This window comes from Pituophis catenifer, unplaced genomic scaffold, assembly GCF_029215685.1.
Source record: "Pituophis catenifer annectens isolate HBS135680 unplaced genomic scaffold, rPitCat1.0.hap2 SCAF_1, whole genome shotgun sequence".
Lineage (NCBI taxonomy): Eukaryota > Metazoa > Chordata > Lepidosauria > Squamata > Colubridae > Pituophis > Pituophis catenifer.
Window position 1 is genome coordinate 343,672,964 of NW_027256881.1, and position 16,314 is coordinate 343,689,277.

At 44.5% G+C, this 16,314-nt stretch overlaps 1 protein-coding gene across 3 annotated transcripts in view; it reads right to left on the reverse strand.

The window, feature by feature from the left end:
- The window catches only part of KDM4B (lysine demethylase 4B), a 256,770-nt gene that overhangs the window by 194,695 nt on the left and 45,761 nt on the right, over positions 1-16,314 (reverse strand). For all 3 annotated transcript variants that reach the window (XM_070944548.1, XM_070944550.1, XM_070944552.1), the window contains exons 4-6: positions 14,242-14,417; positions 13,743-13,857; positions 11,582-11,775 (exon numbers count right to left, since the gene is read on the reverse strand). In XM_070944548.1, coding sequence (XP_070800649.1) covers positions 11,582-11,775; positions 13,743-13,857; positions 14,242-14,417 — 485 coding nt within the window. The remainder of the gene's footprint in view (positions 1-11,581; positions 11,776-13,742; positions 13,858-14,241; positions 14,418-16,314) is intronic.

Below are 16,314 nucleotides of genomic sequence, written 5' to 3' on the forward strand. Positions count from 1 at the left end.
TACAACCATAATGTAACCATAAAATTTTTGTTGCAAAGCGCGGTATTGTTTAAGTGAATTTTTGCCCTATTTTATGACCTTTCTTACTACAGTTGTTCAGTGAATCACCACAGTTGTTAAGTTAATAACCTGGTTGTTAAAGCAAAGCTGGCTTCCCCATAGACTTTGCTTATTAGAAAGTCACAACCCCGGGACACTGCAACTGTCATGAATAAGAGTCAGTTGCCAAGTGTCCTAATTTTGATCTCGTGATTGTGGGGATGCTGCAATGGTTGTTAAGTATGAAAAACAGCCATAAGTCACTTTTTTTTCAGTGCTGTTGTAACTCCGAACAGTTACTAAATGAACGGTTGTAAGTCAAGGACTACCTGTAAGGCAAATTAAAATTCAATGTCTAGATTGATGCATGGAGACACTGTTCACAGAGAGCTCAAATGGCTGCTCAGCCAAACTTAAGGTTTTTGTTTTCACTTCAACAGACTTGGGGCTTGGAGAGGCTCCTGCTGAAGCCACATTTTGTCAATTTTCATTGAGCATCCATCCAGAAAAGAGCCTTTTCTGCCTTGGCCCCCACAGATAAAGGACACACCAACCTCGTTTTAATTTATACCCATGTTAAAAATATTTTTATTCACCTTGGCACAGGAGTCTCTTGACGGTTCTGCTCCATTGCTCGTGAGCTATTGATTTGTTTCATAAGTTCTAATGTAGGCTAATCTTTTTATTGTTTTACATGCTTTGTTTTAAATTGCATAAAATATGTTTCTATCGATTTGAAAGGAGAACCGAGGACCGGCTAGAAAAAAAAGGTGGTAATTAGAACACAGAATGAAAAAACAAAACTAAACCACCCTGTATACTATAATTATAGAAAGGAAAACACAACAATGAGCCCTGTGGCTTCCCACTTGGCAGCCTGGAGAGAAACTATTTAGCAGCACAAAAAATCCTCCGCAGGAAGGCAGGCGGCTCTGAAGTTGTTATCGCCAAAATAGCAGTTGTATAACCTGGCCCTTCGAATCCAGCTCCATCTGAAGGACAACCCGTGGGGGGAAAGTACGTTCATTTCAAAAGTGTAGGAAGCCCACGTCTTGCCAAGCCAACGAGCAGGAGAGTCTCAGGCTTCGTGTTCTAACCCAACAGGTTGGACTGGATCTAAATGAGACACTGGGACAATGAAAGAAAAACCAACTGGCACTTCTCTGAGCGCCGCATTAAGCTTCCCAAATCATCTCAGGCAAAAGCAAAATCGTGGCTGGAAAAATCTGATCTAGATCTACCGGTGGGTATTTGTCTAATTTTCCCTGCGATAAACAGAATAACAGAGTTGGAAGGGACCTTGGAGGTCTTCTAGTCTAACCCTCTCTCTGCTCAAGCAGGAGACAAGTAGCTGTCCAGTCTCTTCTTAAAAACCTCCAGTGATGGAGTACTCACAACTTCTGGAGGCAAGCAGTTCCACTGGTTAATTGTACTCACTGTCAGGAAATTTCTCCTTAGTTCTAGGTTTGCTTCTCTCCTCGATTAGTTTCCATCCATTGCTTCTTGTCCTGCCCTCAGGTGCTTTGGAGAATAGCTTGACCCCCTCTGATTTTTAATAAAGTTACTATTGAAAAAATAAGCTCCAGGCATGAAGACCCCAAGATTTCAGGCAGGCAGGCTGGTCCTTTATTTTATAGTTTTCAAGATTAGGAACTTCCTCCTTCCTCCCAAAGGTGCTTTTTCAGGAGGCAACTAGAATTTGTTTTTTCTTTGAAGACATTTCGCTTCTCATCCAAGAAGCTTCTTCTGCTGACTGGATGGTGAGGAATGAAGGATTTATATTCCTTGCAGACAGCTGGTCATTTGTATCCTTTTTGAGTAGGGGAGTCAAACTCATGGCCCGCAGCCAGATGCATCACACACTGGCCACGCCCACCCCCAGTTTAGTGAAGGGGGAAGTTGCAATATGTCACATGACAACGTGTCATCACGCGATTGACACCCCTGTTTTAGAGAGTCGTTGAAGCACAGAAGGATGCAAATGACCAGCTGTCTGCAAGAAATATAAATCCTTCCAGTCCACACAATCCTGTCAGAGCTGAAGAAGCTTCTTGGAGGGGAAGTTGCCTCCTGAAAAAGCACCTTTACTTTGGATGTGACTTTGGATGACTGAGAATCTTTATAGACTTCCTCCTTCCTCCAAAAAAAAAAAAAAAAAAAAAAAGGGGGGGGGGGGGAGAAACCCAAAATACCTCACCAGCAAACAATACCCAAATGAGCAGATATTAACACCAAGATTAACAGTAGACCAACAATCAAAGAAGTCAATAATACCAAATCAACAAACTACCAATAAGCTATCAGTAAGCAACAGGCTAATCAAGGAACCACCAAAAACGCTCCCATCAACAGTGACAGGCCAAGACACTAGTATATAAACAGAGAGCAAGCCCCACATAGTACTGATGATGTTACTTAGTTGGGTCATGAAAGGTCTGCAAGAAAACAACCAAGCTCAGAGAGCATCAAGACTTCACATTTCGATCATGAGCTACAAATATTCTCTTCTATAGGAACTCCTTAGTGCAACTTTTCTCCTCTGCCCATTCCTGGACCCATATCCATATTAACGCACCCTTTTACCTGGAATGGTCTGAGGATTCCTGTAGGGTTCCTTCCACCCCTATGATCAATGACTTAAAAGAATGAAATCTTCAGTTGCTAATTGATGGGAACTAATTTAATTTAGTGGACCTCTTAAGACCGTGTTTATTAAAAGACAATATTGTGTGCTACTCTAATAGATCATCTCATTTTTTTTATTATTGTTAATCTGCGTGTGACAATTTTAAGATGAGTTGCAAATAACTTCACATTTTCTGTATCTTGAAAAGGACGTATTAGACTTTTATAACAGCCAGTTTCCTTGAAATATAATTGAGCAAATCATGTGATCTAAAAGGTCCTTGTGTGTCTCTGCTTTTTTTGTTTTGTTATAACAATCATTTCTTCCACGTACCTTTGTAAGCACATGATTCGTCTTGGATACTTGCCTTGTGGCATCCTTCTCGTCACTTCCTTCCTTGATTTAAAGCAGTGTTTTTCAACCTTGGCAACTTGAAAATATGTGGACTTCACATCCCAGAATTCTTCAGCCAGAATGCTAACACTAACCCTAACACCATGGCTGGGGAACTGCATGTATGGAGTTGGAAGTCCATATATCTTCAGTCCCCCAGTTAAAAACAAAAAAACCCCAGCACTACAGGTAGTCCTCAATTTACAACAGCTCGTTTAGTGACCATTCAAAGTTACAACACTGAAAAAAGTAACTTATTACCGTGTTTCATACTTACCACCTTTGCAGCATCCCCATAGTTATGTGATCAAAATTCAGAGGCTTGGCAACGGACTCATATTTATGACTGTTGTCATGTCCTCTGTGTGTGTGTGTGTGTGTGTGTGTGTGTGTGTGTGTGTGTGTGTGACGTGATCCCCTTTTCCGACCTTCTCACAAGCCAAGTCAATGGGGAAGCCAGATTCACTTAACAACCGGGTTAGTAACTTATCAACTGCGGTGCTTCACTTAACAACTGTGACAAGAAAGGTCGTAAAACAGGGCAAAAGTCACTTAATAAAAACATCTCACTTAGCAAAATAAATTTTGGGCTCCGTTGTGGAGGATTACCTGTATTCTAAAAATGTCTGCCCTTTGGGCCTACGTCTTCAGGGTGGTTCTGAATATCAGCTCCCAACCCTTCCAGATTTACATTGGGATCTGCCAGCCAATTTCAGATGCCTTCAAAACACACATTCTTTCTTCCCCATCCTTGAGGTTGGTTTGAAACTCTTCCTCTACAGAGTGTAGACTTTTTTTTTTTGGGGGGGGGGGGCGGTTCGGCAGGCAGAGCAGCCCCTGCTGAAGGGGCTTTGCTGAGAAGGAGCTACCTTAAACCTTTGGGAGGCTGACGTATTGGTGGAAGAGAACCCATTATCTAAAATTACCATCTCAGCCCTGCCTTTGTTATTACCGAGCAGGGCCTCCAGACTAGTAACCCCCCAGAGGCCTTCTCCAAGATTATCATTATCAGGGTTGAAGACTCTATAAAAAGGATGAGGGGAATGGAGACTATTCCACAGGGGCAGAACCAGGCAAAAGAAAAATGACACAAGCGTCATTAACAGCCACATCAGAAACAAGGCAAGCCAGCCAAAACTGGCTCCTAGGCTGTATGTTTCTAGAAATCCAACAGCTCCCCCTGCTGGTAGATACAAAACCTTATATACTGTATTATAAAGGGTTCTAAGGCGGCTTGAAAAAATGTTATGATTGAAATCTTGAGTTAAATCTTGGGGGTCCGTGGTGAATAAAAGATTGAGAAATGCCGGTCTAAGACATAAAAAAGATCAAGGAAAACCATGGCCTTTCCCGTCCCTCCCTCAACGAATCGAGGAACAAAATGTGATTATTTGGGAATGGGGACAGGGAATGATCATGTTGCCAGTTTCTCCAGAAACCCTTTGTATCAGGGGTGTCAAACTCGATTTAATTTGAAGGCTGCATCAGGGTTGTGTTTGACCTCGGGGTGGCATGGCCAGGGTGGGCGTGGCCAGCTCAACGTCATTCGTGTTGGGGTGGTGCCAGTGGTGGCCCGAGCACTCTTGCCATCAGAAACGGGCTCCCGAGCTCCATTTTTGGCTGTGACTGCCTCCTGCAAAAAAACAGAGCTCGGGAGGGATGCCCCCAGCCCTCACATGCTCCGTTTTCGGCTGCGATGGCCGCCTGTAAGCCGCTGCCAGCGAAAATGGAGCTCAGGAGGGCTCCATTTTCGCTGGAAGAGGCAACACGGGCTGGTCCTTCACTTTTTCAAGGGCAGCCCCCGGGCCAGATCTAAGCACCCCACAGGCCGGATCCAGCCCACCGGCCTTGACTTTGACACCCCTGCTTTATATATTCGATTGCTCACTCCACAATTTTTCTGTTTATTTAGCAGCTCATCCATTTATGATTTATGATTGTATCTGATGATTTGTGATTTATCAGTTGCTTGTATGTACACGGAGGGCTTATGCGCTGGAGACAAATTCCTTGGGTGTCCAATTACACTTGGCCAAATAGAGAATATCCTATGCTATTTTATTCGAAAACTCCCTCTTCGCCCTTCATCAAGCCCCCACTTCTCCCATCAACAGCACAGACCAGCTCACCTTATCCTTAATGAATGTGCTACCGCAGTTTCAGAGCTTAAAGTCAGCTGTCCTTGGCAAGGAAGCTGTTTAATTTTTCCGCTCCCTGCCTGTCCCTGGAGAAGAAGAAAAAATCTGGGAGAGAGAATTTCAAAGCAGAAATCCCCAGCTGTCTTACCACTGGCCAGGGCCGATTTCAATTAATCTGTTAATATATCTTTTTCAAGACTGCATTTGGCCTTGGTACAAAAGCAACATCTGCTGGAGTAGTCCTTCTGATTACAGATTCCCCCATCAGGAAGTGGCAATTGATCTTCTTCTCTTATCAGGTTTTGGGGCTTAGTCAGAGGCATCCTGGAGCATCCCTTTAGTAATGGACTCGGCGGAGCGGAAGCCAATCAAATACAACCCTCCATACACCAACTTCTGTTCTGCTATCTCACCGTTTGGGATGGAAACAACAAAAAGCTTCTGGCTGTTGAAGGATGGGCCTTAAAAACAGCATCGGGGTCAATTTCCCCTCATTTCACAAACAAAGCACATCGCTGTAAACGTCTTAGGAGAATCTCACCAGCTATTATGAGAAATCCGATGCTGGAATCACCTCGGCCTGATGGAAGTCTTAGGTCAACATTACCAGTTATGGAGCCCTAAGACAGCCAAACCATTTTAGCACTTAGCAATAGCACTTTTAGACTTATATATCAGTGCTTTACAGCCCTCTCTAAGCAGTTTACAGAGTCAGCCTCTGGCCCCCAGCAATCTGGGCCCTGATTTAACCCACCTCGGAAGGACGGAAGGCTGAGTCAACCTTGAGCCTGGTGAGATTCAAACTGCCAAATTGCAGGCAGCCGGCAGTCAGCAGAAATAGCCTGAACTCTAACTACTGTGGATCATTTTTCAACATCATCACAAAATTACAATTTTAAAGTTTGAGGCAAGGAAAGTCACAATTTAAGATTTAAGACAACTGGAATTCCTGTTGAATAAATGTCCTTAAGTCAGGATTTCCCAACCTTGCCAATGTTAAGACGTGTGGACTTCCAACTTGCAGAATTCTCCAGCCAGCAATGCTGGCTGGGGAATTCTGGGAATTGAAGTCCACAATCTTTCAATTGACAAGGCTGGGAAACTGTGCCTTTAGTGCAAACATCTTGCTTATGGCTGATCTAACTAGGTAGCACTCACTCTCCTCTGACTGGAGTGGATTGAATCTCCAAGGAGAAGATTCCTTTTTAACACCTGGCATTTGATCCTTCCTGCTTGCAAAACAAGGGGTCTGTCAAAGTCTGCTTTAGGGAGGGTTTTAGGTCTCCCTCAAAAATACCACTTATACAAAGGGGTGGGAGGGAGAGTGAATTAATTCCTGGATGTTTACAGCCAAGAAAACAAACAAGCCTGTTTGACTGGCTGCAATTCCAAACGGTGTTTGTTTCAAACAGAATCTATGCACAGTATTCTCATTAAGCCGACTTTCAGTCTCCAGTTTGGCACAATCCCTAGGTGAATAAAAAGTCCCAGTTCCACTAGCAATAATTTAGTTAAGAGTAAGAATTTTACTAGAACCAGGACTGGTCTATTGCTGTTGCTGTCGTGCCTGAAATGTTGGAATACTAAACCAGACAAAATTTAACTTTTGGAATGCATACACAATAAAAGGCCAAGGGCAGCTTCTCGGCTCCATTGTTGTGCTAAACCCAAATGCTGTGCAGCCAGAAGATTTACCAGCTATGCAACTAGCATCACCTAGTGGAGAAACGGAAATAAATTTCAAGGATTTTTGAAGCTTCCAAAATAAAGTGGTTGACCACAAGCATTAAAAAAAAGGGAAGGGAAGGGAAGAGGGAAGGAGGAAGGGGGAAGGGGGAAGGGGGAAGGGAAGTTCCAGAATGACAAGACCACCAATCTAGGAAAATCAATACCTATGGCAAGTACTTTATTCTTTTGTAACTGTAAAATGTTTGCTTAGGATCTCTCTGTATGGGAGGTTCCCGGGCACAAATACTAAAAGTGCAAATAGCCAACTGCCATCTCACACGGAGTAACACAAATATAAGGCAGGGTTTTGGTTACGCTGCGGAATGGTAGCAATCCTTCCGGCCTGAGAGCAATCAACCATTTCACGTGGCCTTAAAGTCATCCCCACGCGCAGTAGAATTTCTTTACTTACTGTAACAACCAAGCTGAGAGAGAGAGCACCAAAGACCCCCCAGTTTCTTCACCTAGTATGTCACACCAGTTTAAAACCAGTTCAGAGGAACCCAACGTCCCACTCACTCTTCCTTTCTGAAGTTCAATCGCACTGCTAGGAAACCAAGTTGCCGAAGGAATCAGGTCATAGCGTCCCGACAGACAAAAGCGTCCTAGTGATATTTAATCTTCAAAATCTCTTAATGTCAAAAAGCTGACAAGATGCCCCAAGCACCTCAACGCAGGATGGAGTTAAGGGCAGATCAAAACAGCTGCTTGCTCTTCTCACGCCCACAAACATGCATGCATGCAGTATTTATTAATTACAACCAACTAATGAGTGATTACAATCAATGAAGCCATTTGTGCAAACTGCAAAACACATTTCAAAAGACTTCAAACTAAGCGAAGGACCAGCCCACGGTGCCTCTGCCAGTGAAAATGGAGCTCGGGAGGGCCGCACGTGGCCTCCCGAGCTCCATTTTTGTTGACAGAGGGCTGCAGGAGGATCCCTCCAGCCCCACCTGGGCCACCACAGGTGCCCCTGAAATGAGTGACATCGAGCTGGCCATGCCCCCCCAGGCCCTCCCCCCCCAGGTCAAATACAGCCCTGATGCAGCTCTGAATAAATTCAAGTTTGACACCCCTGGTCTATGGAGATTTTCAGGCATCCAGGTCACAGTTTCAAAAGGCAACTGGACTTTCCTGGTTTTCTGCCTTGAAAACGTTTCGCTTCTCATCCCAAGAAGCTTCTTGGATGAGAAGCGAAACATTTTCAAGGAATAAAATCAAGAAAGCCCAGCTGCCTTTTGGGAAAAAAGCACCTTTGTGACTATCCACCACGGGCAGGGCGAGAACATGGGACCACCTAAACCAGGCAGATATCAGTCAAAGGAGGGATTGTTTTAACAAGAACAATCATAATTTTATTTGGGTTTAAAAAAAACCTCCTTTAGGAGGTATGTCCAGGACTTGCAATGTATTCTACAGTACAGGTAGTCCTCGACTTACAACAGTTCATTTCGTGACCATTCAAATTTACAACGGCACTGAAAAAAGTGTTTTAGGACCATTTTTTGCACTTATGACCATTTTAAATGAGACTTTGAGTTTCGGAATCTCCAAAAAAGGAAAAAATTCACTGGATTAGTGGCTCTCCCAGAGACCTTACCTTCTTTTATCTTCCCACAAAGGTCCATATGTCAAAATTAGTTATGCCTAGGGGGTGAGCAAAAAAAGGCTGGGGCAAGAGAAATGGTAGAAAGCAAAGAAAGGACTCGCACCATTACTGGAAAACCCTTGGGACACAACCTTCTGCAGAGGCCCCTTGTTGTCAGTCACCCAGAACAAGGAGAGAACAGCCCAGATAAGATTGTTTAGAGCATGTGAAAGGAAGCTTATCAAGAGCCAAATTTATCTTCTATTTGCATGCATACTTTCAGTTTGACTTGACTGTTGGAAGGCTTTTTAAATGGGCCTCTCTTTTTTTAGCACAACTGCTAAGTACTACCTTCCTTTTATGTCACTCACTTGCCCTGAAGGTACTTTGACAAATCACAACAAAAGCTATGCAAAGGGGAGATTAGAACACAAGGCTGGTTCAAGCAGTTTGGTAAGGGAAGGAATCTGAAACCTTGGCTTCAGGACAATCCTTTTCCAAACACACTGAATTTGGAAAGGTTTTCCTGGCATTTCAAGTTGCCTCTTTAGGCCTCTTTCCCTCCCTCTGACAAAAGACTGGGCATACTTATTTTGTGGAGCCCACCAATTTTAATAGGTGTGTGAATTTTCTTTCTCACTACAGAAAAAATCTAGCAACTGCCAACACATCAGTCTTGTGATTTACACGGTGTCCCATCTCTTTCAAAGAATAAATATGAGAGCTATGCATAAAACAGAAAACAAAAAAGGCATATCATGGTTCCGAGTAATGTCCCAACCAATTATTATTATTATTTATTATTATTTATTATTTATTGAATTTGTATACCGCCCTACTCCCGAAGGACTCAGGGCGGTAAACAGCCATGGAATAAAACATATAAATACAAAATTTAAAATAGATTAAAACGAATTAAATAATTTGGCTGAACAAATTTAAAACCCCAATAATTTAAAACCAGATTTAAAATTTCCATTTAAAAAGGGGAAAGACTTAGGTCAGACCGGCTTGATGAAATAAGAAAGTCTTAAGCGCGCGACGGAAGGTGCGCAGATCCGGGATCCTCCGTATCTCCGGGGGGAGCTCGTTCCAGATCGTAGGTGCCCCACAGAGAAGGCTCTTTCCCTGGGGGCCACCAGTCGACATTGTTTAGCCGACGGCACCCGGAGGAGCCCCTCTCTATGGGAGCGTACTGGCTGGTGGGAGGCTGCTTGTGGTAGCAGGCGGTCCTGTAGGTAACCAGGTCCTAAGCCATGGAGCGCTTTAAAGGTGATAACCAAAACCTTGAAGCGTACTCGGAAGACCACCGGGAGCCAGTGCAGCTCGCGCAGGAGAGGTGTTACATGGGAGCACCACATCGCTCCCGTCACCACCCACGCAGCCGCACTCTGCGCCAGTTGGAGCATCCGAGTGCTCCTCAAGGGGAGCCCCATGTAGAGAGCGTTACAATAGTCCAGACGGGAGGTGACGAGGGCATGAGTGACCGTGGCTTCCTCAAAAATCCTGTTTATTGGGCACATCTGACCGTGCAGATAGGATGTACCCAAAAGACAGGATTTTTGAGGAAGCCAAGGTCTCGGAGTCTTGAATTGGTTGGGAGCATTACTCAGGAACCATGACACGGCAAGGATCTGACAAACTATTCTCAGATGTTGATGGTTCAACAGAAATGAAAAGTAACAGAAGCCCTGCGGTTGTTTTGGGTTTCAGATAAGGCAAAATAAAACCCAGGCAGGACCAGTAAGATGAGGTTGGGTCTTGCTGGCCCTCTCTCCCTTCCACAATTCCCAAGGCAGCCAAATCAGATGTCCCGCCTGGTCCCATTTTTCTTCCTGTTAGCAACTGCCACTGAGAATGTCATAACACAGGAGTCTCCAACCTTGGCAACTTTAAGCCTGGTGGACTTCAACTCCCAGAATTCCCCAGCCAGCTTTGCTGGAGACCCCTTTTATAACACATCCCACTGACCACATCCACGGTCTTTTTTTTCTCTCCTTCTTCTCAGTTCCAGGTGTTCCTGTTGTTTCCTGAATCCCAAGCCACTACGCTGCACAAGCGGCCCCGTTTTGTTTAGTGCGTAGGACAAAACTGCTCATCTGACTCACAGAAGAAAACAGCCCCCATTCCATTAAGAAACAAAACACTTAAAACATGCACGTTTCAATTCAGGCAGAGAGTTAACCAAAGTTAGTGCTTCAGTGAACAGAAGAGTTTATGCATTTTTCACATGTGTGTGTGTGTGTGGGGGGGAACTTGTTGTTCTCTGAGCTTGGTGGTTTTCTGGTAGGTGGTTCATGACCCAAACTAGGTCACCTCATCGGTGCTAAAAGGGGTTTGGTCTTTGCTTATATATAGTGGTTTGCCTGTTAGGCTCACCCTGCTAATCAAGGAACCAGTAAGAAGAAAACAACACTGACAGAGCAAGCCACTAGTATATAAACAGAGAGCAGTCCTCACTCCCTTTCTAGCACTGCTGTTATCTAGCTGGGTCATGAAACGTCTGCAAGCAAACAACCAAGTTCAGAGAGCACTAAGGACTCCACAGTTGCCGTCCTCCTCCACTTCACAAGCCCCACTGCCTACTAGCACTGATGATGTTACTTAGCGTGGTAATGAGACATCTGCAAGAAAACCACCACATTTAGAGAGCACCAAGAACCCCACAGTCGTCGTCCTCCTCCTCCTGCTCTTCCTCAACCCTCTTCTCCTGCTCCTGCTCCTCCTTCCCCTTTCCACTTCTTCCTCCTCCCTCTCCTCTCCTCAACCCCACTCCCTTTCTAGCACTGATGATGTTACCTAGTTGGGTCATGAAATGTCTGTAAGCAAACAACCAAGCTCAGAGAGCACCAAGGACTCCACAGTCGCCGTCCTCTTCTACTCCACAAACCCCACTCCCTTCTAGCACTGCTGATGCTACCTAGCATGGTAATGAAACGTCTGCAAGAAAACTATCATACTCAGAGAGCACCAAGGAGCCCACAGTTCAACCCTGGGCTACAAATATTCTCTTCTATCGGTAACTTTTGTCACATCCCTGTTAAATATCCATCGTCACACGCTCACCATGATTTGGGCTCTCCAAAATGCAGATAGTTGATGCTGTAGAGATCCATGTCCTCCGTATGCCACGCAAATGTGGTCTTCCACATCCCAAAGTAGAGGTAGGGGGTGTTCACGCCTTCTATGATAATCCCACACTGATGTTCCACCATGTCAAGAAGAGTGTTCAGATTCCCAATATTCCACTCGTCCACATCCTGGGGGGAAGAAAATGAATCCAGTCAAAGGAGAAGCCAGTGCTCCTTCCATCCCCACACAGGAAGGGGGCGCTGGCGGTCACTTTTCACAGGCGGCCTCAGAAGGAAAAACATCTGGCAGGAGCAGCTATTGCAAAACAGCAGGGTACCAGACATCTCACAGGCCACGGAGCAGCTCTTGGGAACAAAACAGACTAAAACGCCTGCTATTACATGGGCTCCCGCCGACTGTCTAAAACCTGTTTACCACAACTTTTAAGATTCAATTCACAGATGGAACAAAAATGAAAAGTGCTTTTCTAAAAATAACACGGAGAAATTGGTACAAGAGGAAGAAAGAGAAGAGAAAGGTTCTGACTGAAAGCCAATCCACCACAGTTTAGGTTAAGAATACAGGTAGTTCCCAACGGCAACTGAGCCCAAAATTTATGTTTTTGACCCATTTTGCGACCTTTCTCGTCACCGTTGTTAAGTGAATCCCTGCAGTTGTAAAGCTTTGCTTGTCAGAAGGTCGCAAAGGGCGATCACGTGACCCCGGGACACTGCGACCGTCATAAATATGAACCAATTGACAAGTCTCCGAATTTTGATCAATTGGCCATGAGGACACTGCAAGAGTCACAAGTGTGAAAAACGGTCGTTAAGTCACTTTTTTTCAGCATAGCTGTAACTTTGAACGGTCGCTAAATGAACTGTTTTTAAGTCGAGGACTACCTGTAATGCAAACATGTTTATCTACGATGGTTTGCCTTCAAAGGCCCTGGCCATGAAATCCCTACAAATCTAAAATTACTTTCAGAGATATACTTACAGGTAGTCCTTGACTTACAGCTATTTGTTTAGCAACTCTTCAAAGTTACAAAAGAACGGAAAAAAAGTGACCTCTATCCAGTCCTCACTCTTACGGCCGTCACAGGATTCCCCAGTCACACATCAAACTTGACAACCAGCATGTATTTACGATCGTTGCAGCATCCCAGGATCACCATTTGGGAGCTTCCCAAATGTGACTTCAAAGTCGATGGGGGGGAGCCGGATTCATCTATCCACCACCTGACTCCCTTAACAAGTGCAGGGATCTGCTTAACAACCATGGCAAGAATGGTCATAAAATCGGGTGGGACTCCCTTAATCACCCTTTTGCTTACCAATGGAAATTCTGGTTCTAATTGTGCTGATAGGTCAAGGACACTTTCAAACAATTAATCGCAACAGCCCCAAAAGTCCTTTTTTTCAGGAGGCAACTGGACTTTCTGTTTTTTTCTTTTGAAGATGTTTTGCTTCTCCTCCAAGAAGCTTCTTCAGCTCTGACTGGATGGTGGGGAACGGAAGGATTTATACTCTTTCCAGACAGCTGGTCATTTGCATTCTTTGAGAGGGTCGTTGAGGCCACTTGGATGTTTGTCTGTGTCCTTAGGGTCACCTAAGTGGTGCAAATGGGTATGGAGCCTTCTTGGCTACTGGATGTTTCTCCCGTGTCTCTTCACTGTTGAAGACAGGCGCAGGCTGTTAGGGATGTGTCTGTGTTGGCTGCATCTCAAACTGACACACAAATGGTTCCTGCAGTCTGCAAGTTTTCTGGAAATCCATTCATATTCCCGACTCTCTCAAAGGATGCAAATGACCAGGTGTCTGCAAGGAATATAAATCCTTCCGTTCCCCACCATCCAGTCAGAGCTGAAGAAGCTTCTTGGCTGAGAAGCGAAATGTCTTCAAAGAAAAACCAAGGAAGTCCAGTTGCCTCTTGAAAACAAAACACCTTTGAGATAACCATGACCTGGATGACTGAGAATCTCCATAGACAATCACAACAGCCCCAATTCTGTTGGAAGAAATTATGCATAGTAACACCAGTAGTCAACATTCCCGTTAATTTATAATTCCCCCTACAGTTCTCATATAATTTAACCTGCTCCTACGTTATCTACATCTGCATTGTACTCCAATTTTATTGCACGGGGACTTACCGAATCATACAGTGAACCACTGATATCCGCCCCATATATAGGGGAGACAAAAGTCAAATTCTTCCAGTATTTGCGTTCCAGATCATCAAAATCCTGATGACGCGGAGTGCAGTACCTGGTAAGGAAAAGCAAAATTAAGAACTGGCAACATTTTTTTTTGTAAACCAGAACTGAGCTCCTTTCTGATGAAATGGGGCTGCGGGCCATATCATTTAATGCCCTAATAAATGTAGGGCAATTTATTTAGTTCACTCCGAACGCAGAAAAACACCGCCTTGCCACTCTATTCTACAAAATGATGCTGACGGGTAGTTAATAAATGTGAGCCGGAGGCAGCTCAATGCGACCAAGGGAAAAAAAATGCTAGAAACAAAGTCATTAATATGAGAACCAAAGCATGTGTTTTTATGTATACTTTTACTACAAACGGAAAAAATGAAAAAAGAATCCCCACACTTTGTTTAATTATAGGACAAGAAAGTCTTAACCGTGGACGTACTTCTCACTATTGGCCAAGCGCCGATAGTCTCCAACCAGCATGGGTTTCTTCTGAATGTTGTACTGGGTGAAGAGCCCCGATTGGCCAGTCACCACCTGCTGAATGGGAGCAGGGATCACCATGCTGTCAATGTCATCGTAACCCTTCCGGGGCTTCCATTCCTTGGGAGGGATCACCTGCAAAGGTGGGGAACAATATTTTTCTTGAATAGATCACGTTTCATGAGAACAAACGAGTTAAAGGGAAAGATCCTTCTCTTCTGGATAAAAGAACCACCTCTGTTTACATCTCCTTGACTTCCTGTTTGTAGCACTCCAGATTCTTAGTCAGACACTCAATCTGTTTCGGGAATAAGATCGCTTTGGGATCTCTGCTGTGGCCTCTGATGTTTTCCACATTTGGGTTGGGCTTTTGAATGCCTTTGCTGCCTTCTCCCTCTTACAATCTGTGTTCCTAACTTTATTCCTGTCTTATAATGTCTAACCATCTCAATCAGGGGTGGTATTCACTTACCTTCGTTAACGGTTCGCACCTCCACGCATGCACAGAGCCTTCCGTGCATGCAAGGAGCATCAAAAACGGGACGTGATGAGGTCCGGGTGGGTGGGCAGAGCCTCCCGCAGTCGCCACTACCAGTTCGCCCGAACCGGATAGAATTGGCTGAATACCACCACTGATCTCAATTGGGAAACCAGATTCACTTCACAACTGTGCTTCTAACTTAACAACTGTGGCAAGAAAGATCGTAAAATGGGGTAAAATTCACTTAACAACTGTCTTGCTTAGCAACAGAAATTTTGAACTCTATTTATTTATTTATTATTTATTTATTGGACTTGTATGCCGCCCTTCTCCCAAAGGACTCAGGGCGGCTCACAGCAATAAGAAACAGAGAATACAAAAGTTAAAAGACAAATTAAAACAGAGTATCCAATAAGTAGGTTAAACGTGGGAAAACAAATTCAAATTTAAGATTTAAGAATTTAAAAAGCTACAAAATCAGTTTAGAGTCAACCCAGGCCCGCCCGTTGGAAGAGCCAGTCTTTGTCTGGCGGAAGGTTCGGAGGTCGGGGATTATCCGGAGCTCCAGGGGTAACGTATTCCAGAGGGTAGGGGCTCCCACAGGGAAGGCTCTCCCCCTAGAGGTCACCAGTCAACATTGTCTAGCCGAAGGTACCCTGAGGAGGCCAACTCTGTGGGAGCGAACTGGCCGATGGAAGGCTACCGGTGGCAGGAGGTGGTCTCGCAAGTATTCTGGTCCTAGGCCACGTAGGGCTTTAAATGTGATCACCAGCACCTTGAATTGCACTCGGAAGGCAACCGGGAGCCAATGCAGACCGCGAAGGAGTGGTGTAACATGGGAGTACCTAGGCACCCCCATGACAACCCGCGCGGCCGCATTCTGCACCAGTTGAAGTCTCCGAGTGCTCCTCAAGGGCAGCCCCATGTAAAGTGCATTGCAATAGTCCAATGCACTTTACGACCAATTGTGGTCGTAGTTACCTGTAGCATGAAATCCAAGGACTTTTTCCTATTCCTATTTTCTACTCATCTATAAGACTGTCTCTGTAGGAAAAGGAATTCTTGTTTGTCCCAAAAAAATTTAGCAGCATTAAAAGCCCCAGAAGGGGCAGGTTTGACTGCATCTGCTGTCTAAAACTGTCTGGGAACTAATTAAAACCCTCTCTGTCACCCTACCTATAGTGAAATTAATTAGTACACTTGAGTGGACAAGGAAACATATCCTCAAAAGCTTTTATCAATACCCAAGTCCCCTGTGAAAATGTACCGAAATGAGTTATTTGACCCCGTTTTAATGAAGAGCCAGGATCTCCCTTCTTCTTAAAGCTGTGCTCAATTTTGTTCTCTGTAAATGTTTGGATATCAAGCTGTGCCAAAGCAGCCCTCACTGCCAAACCAAAAACAGTTTTGGAAAAAAAAAAAAAAGAGAGAGAGAAAAAGCTGACAGATGTGTTCCAATGCACTTGTACTCAATGTATTCAAAGCAAGGCACGCACATTTTATACTGACGCATTACGCAGAGGCATCATGTGGTTCACTGGGCTTTGGGTT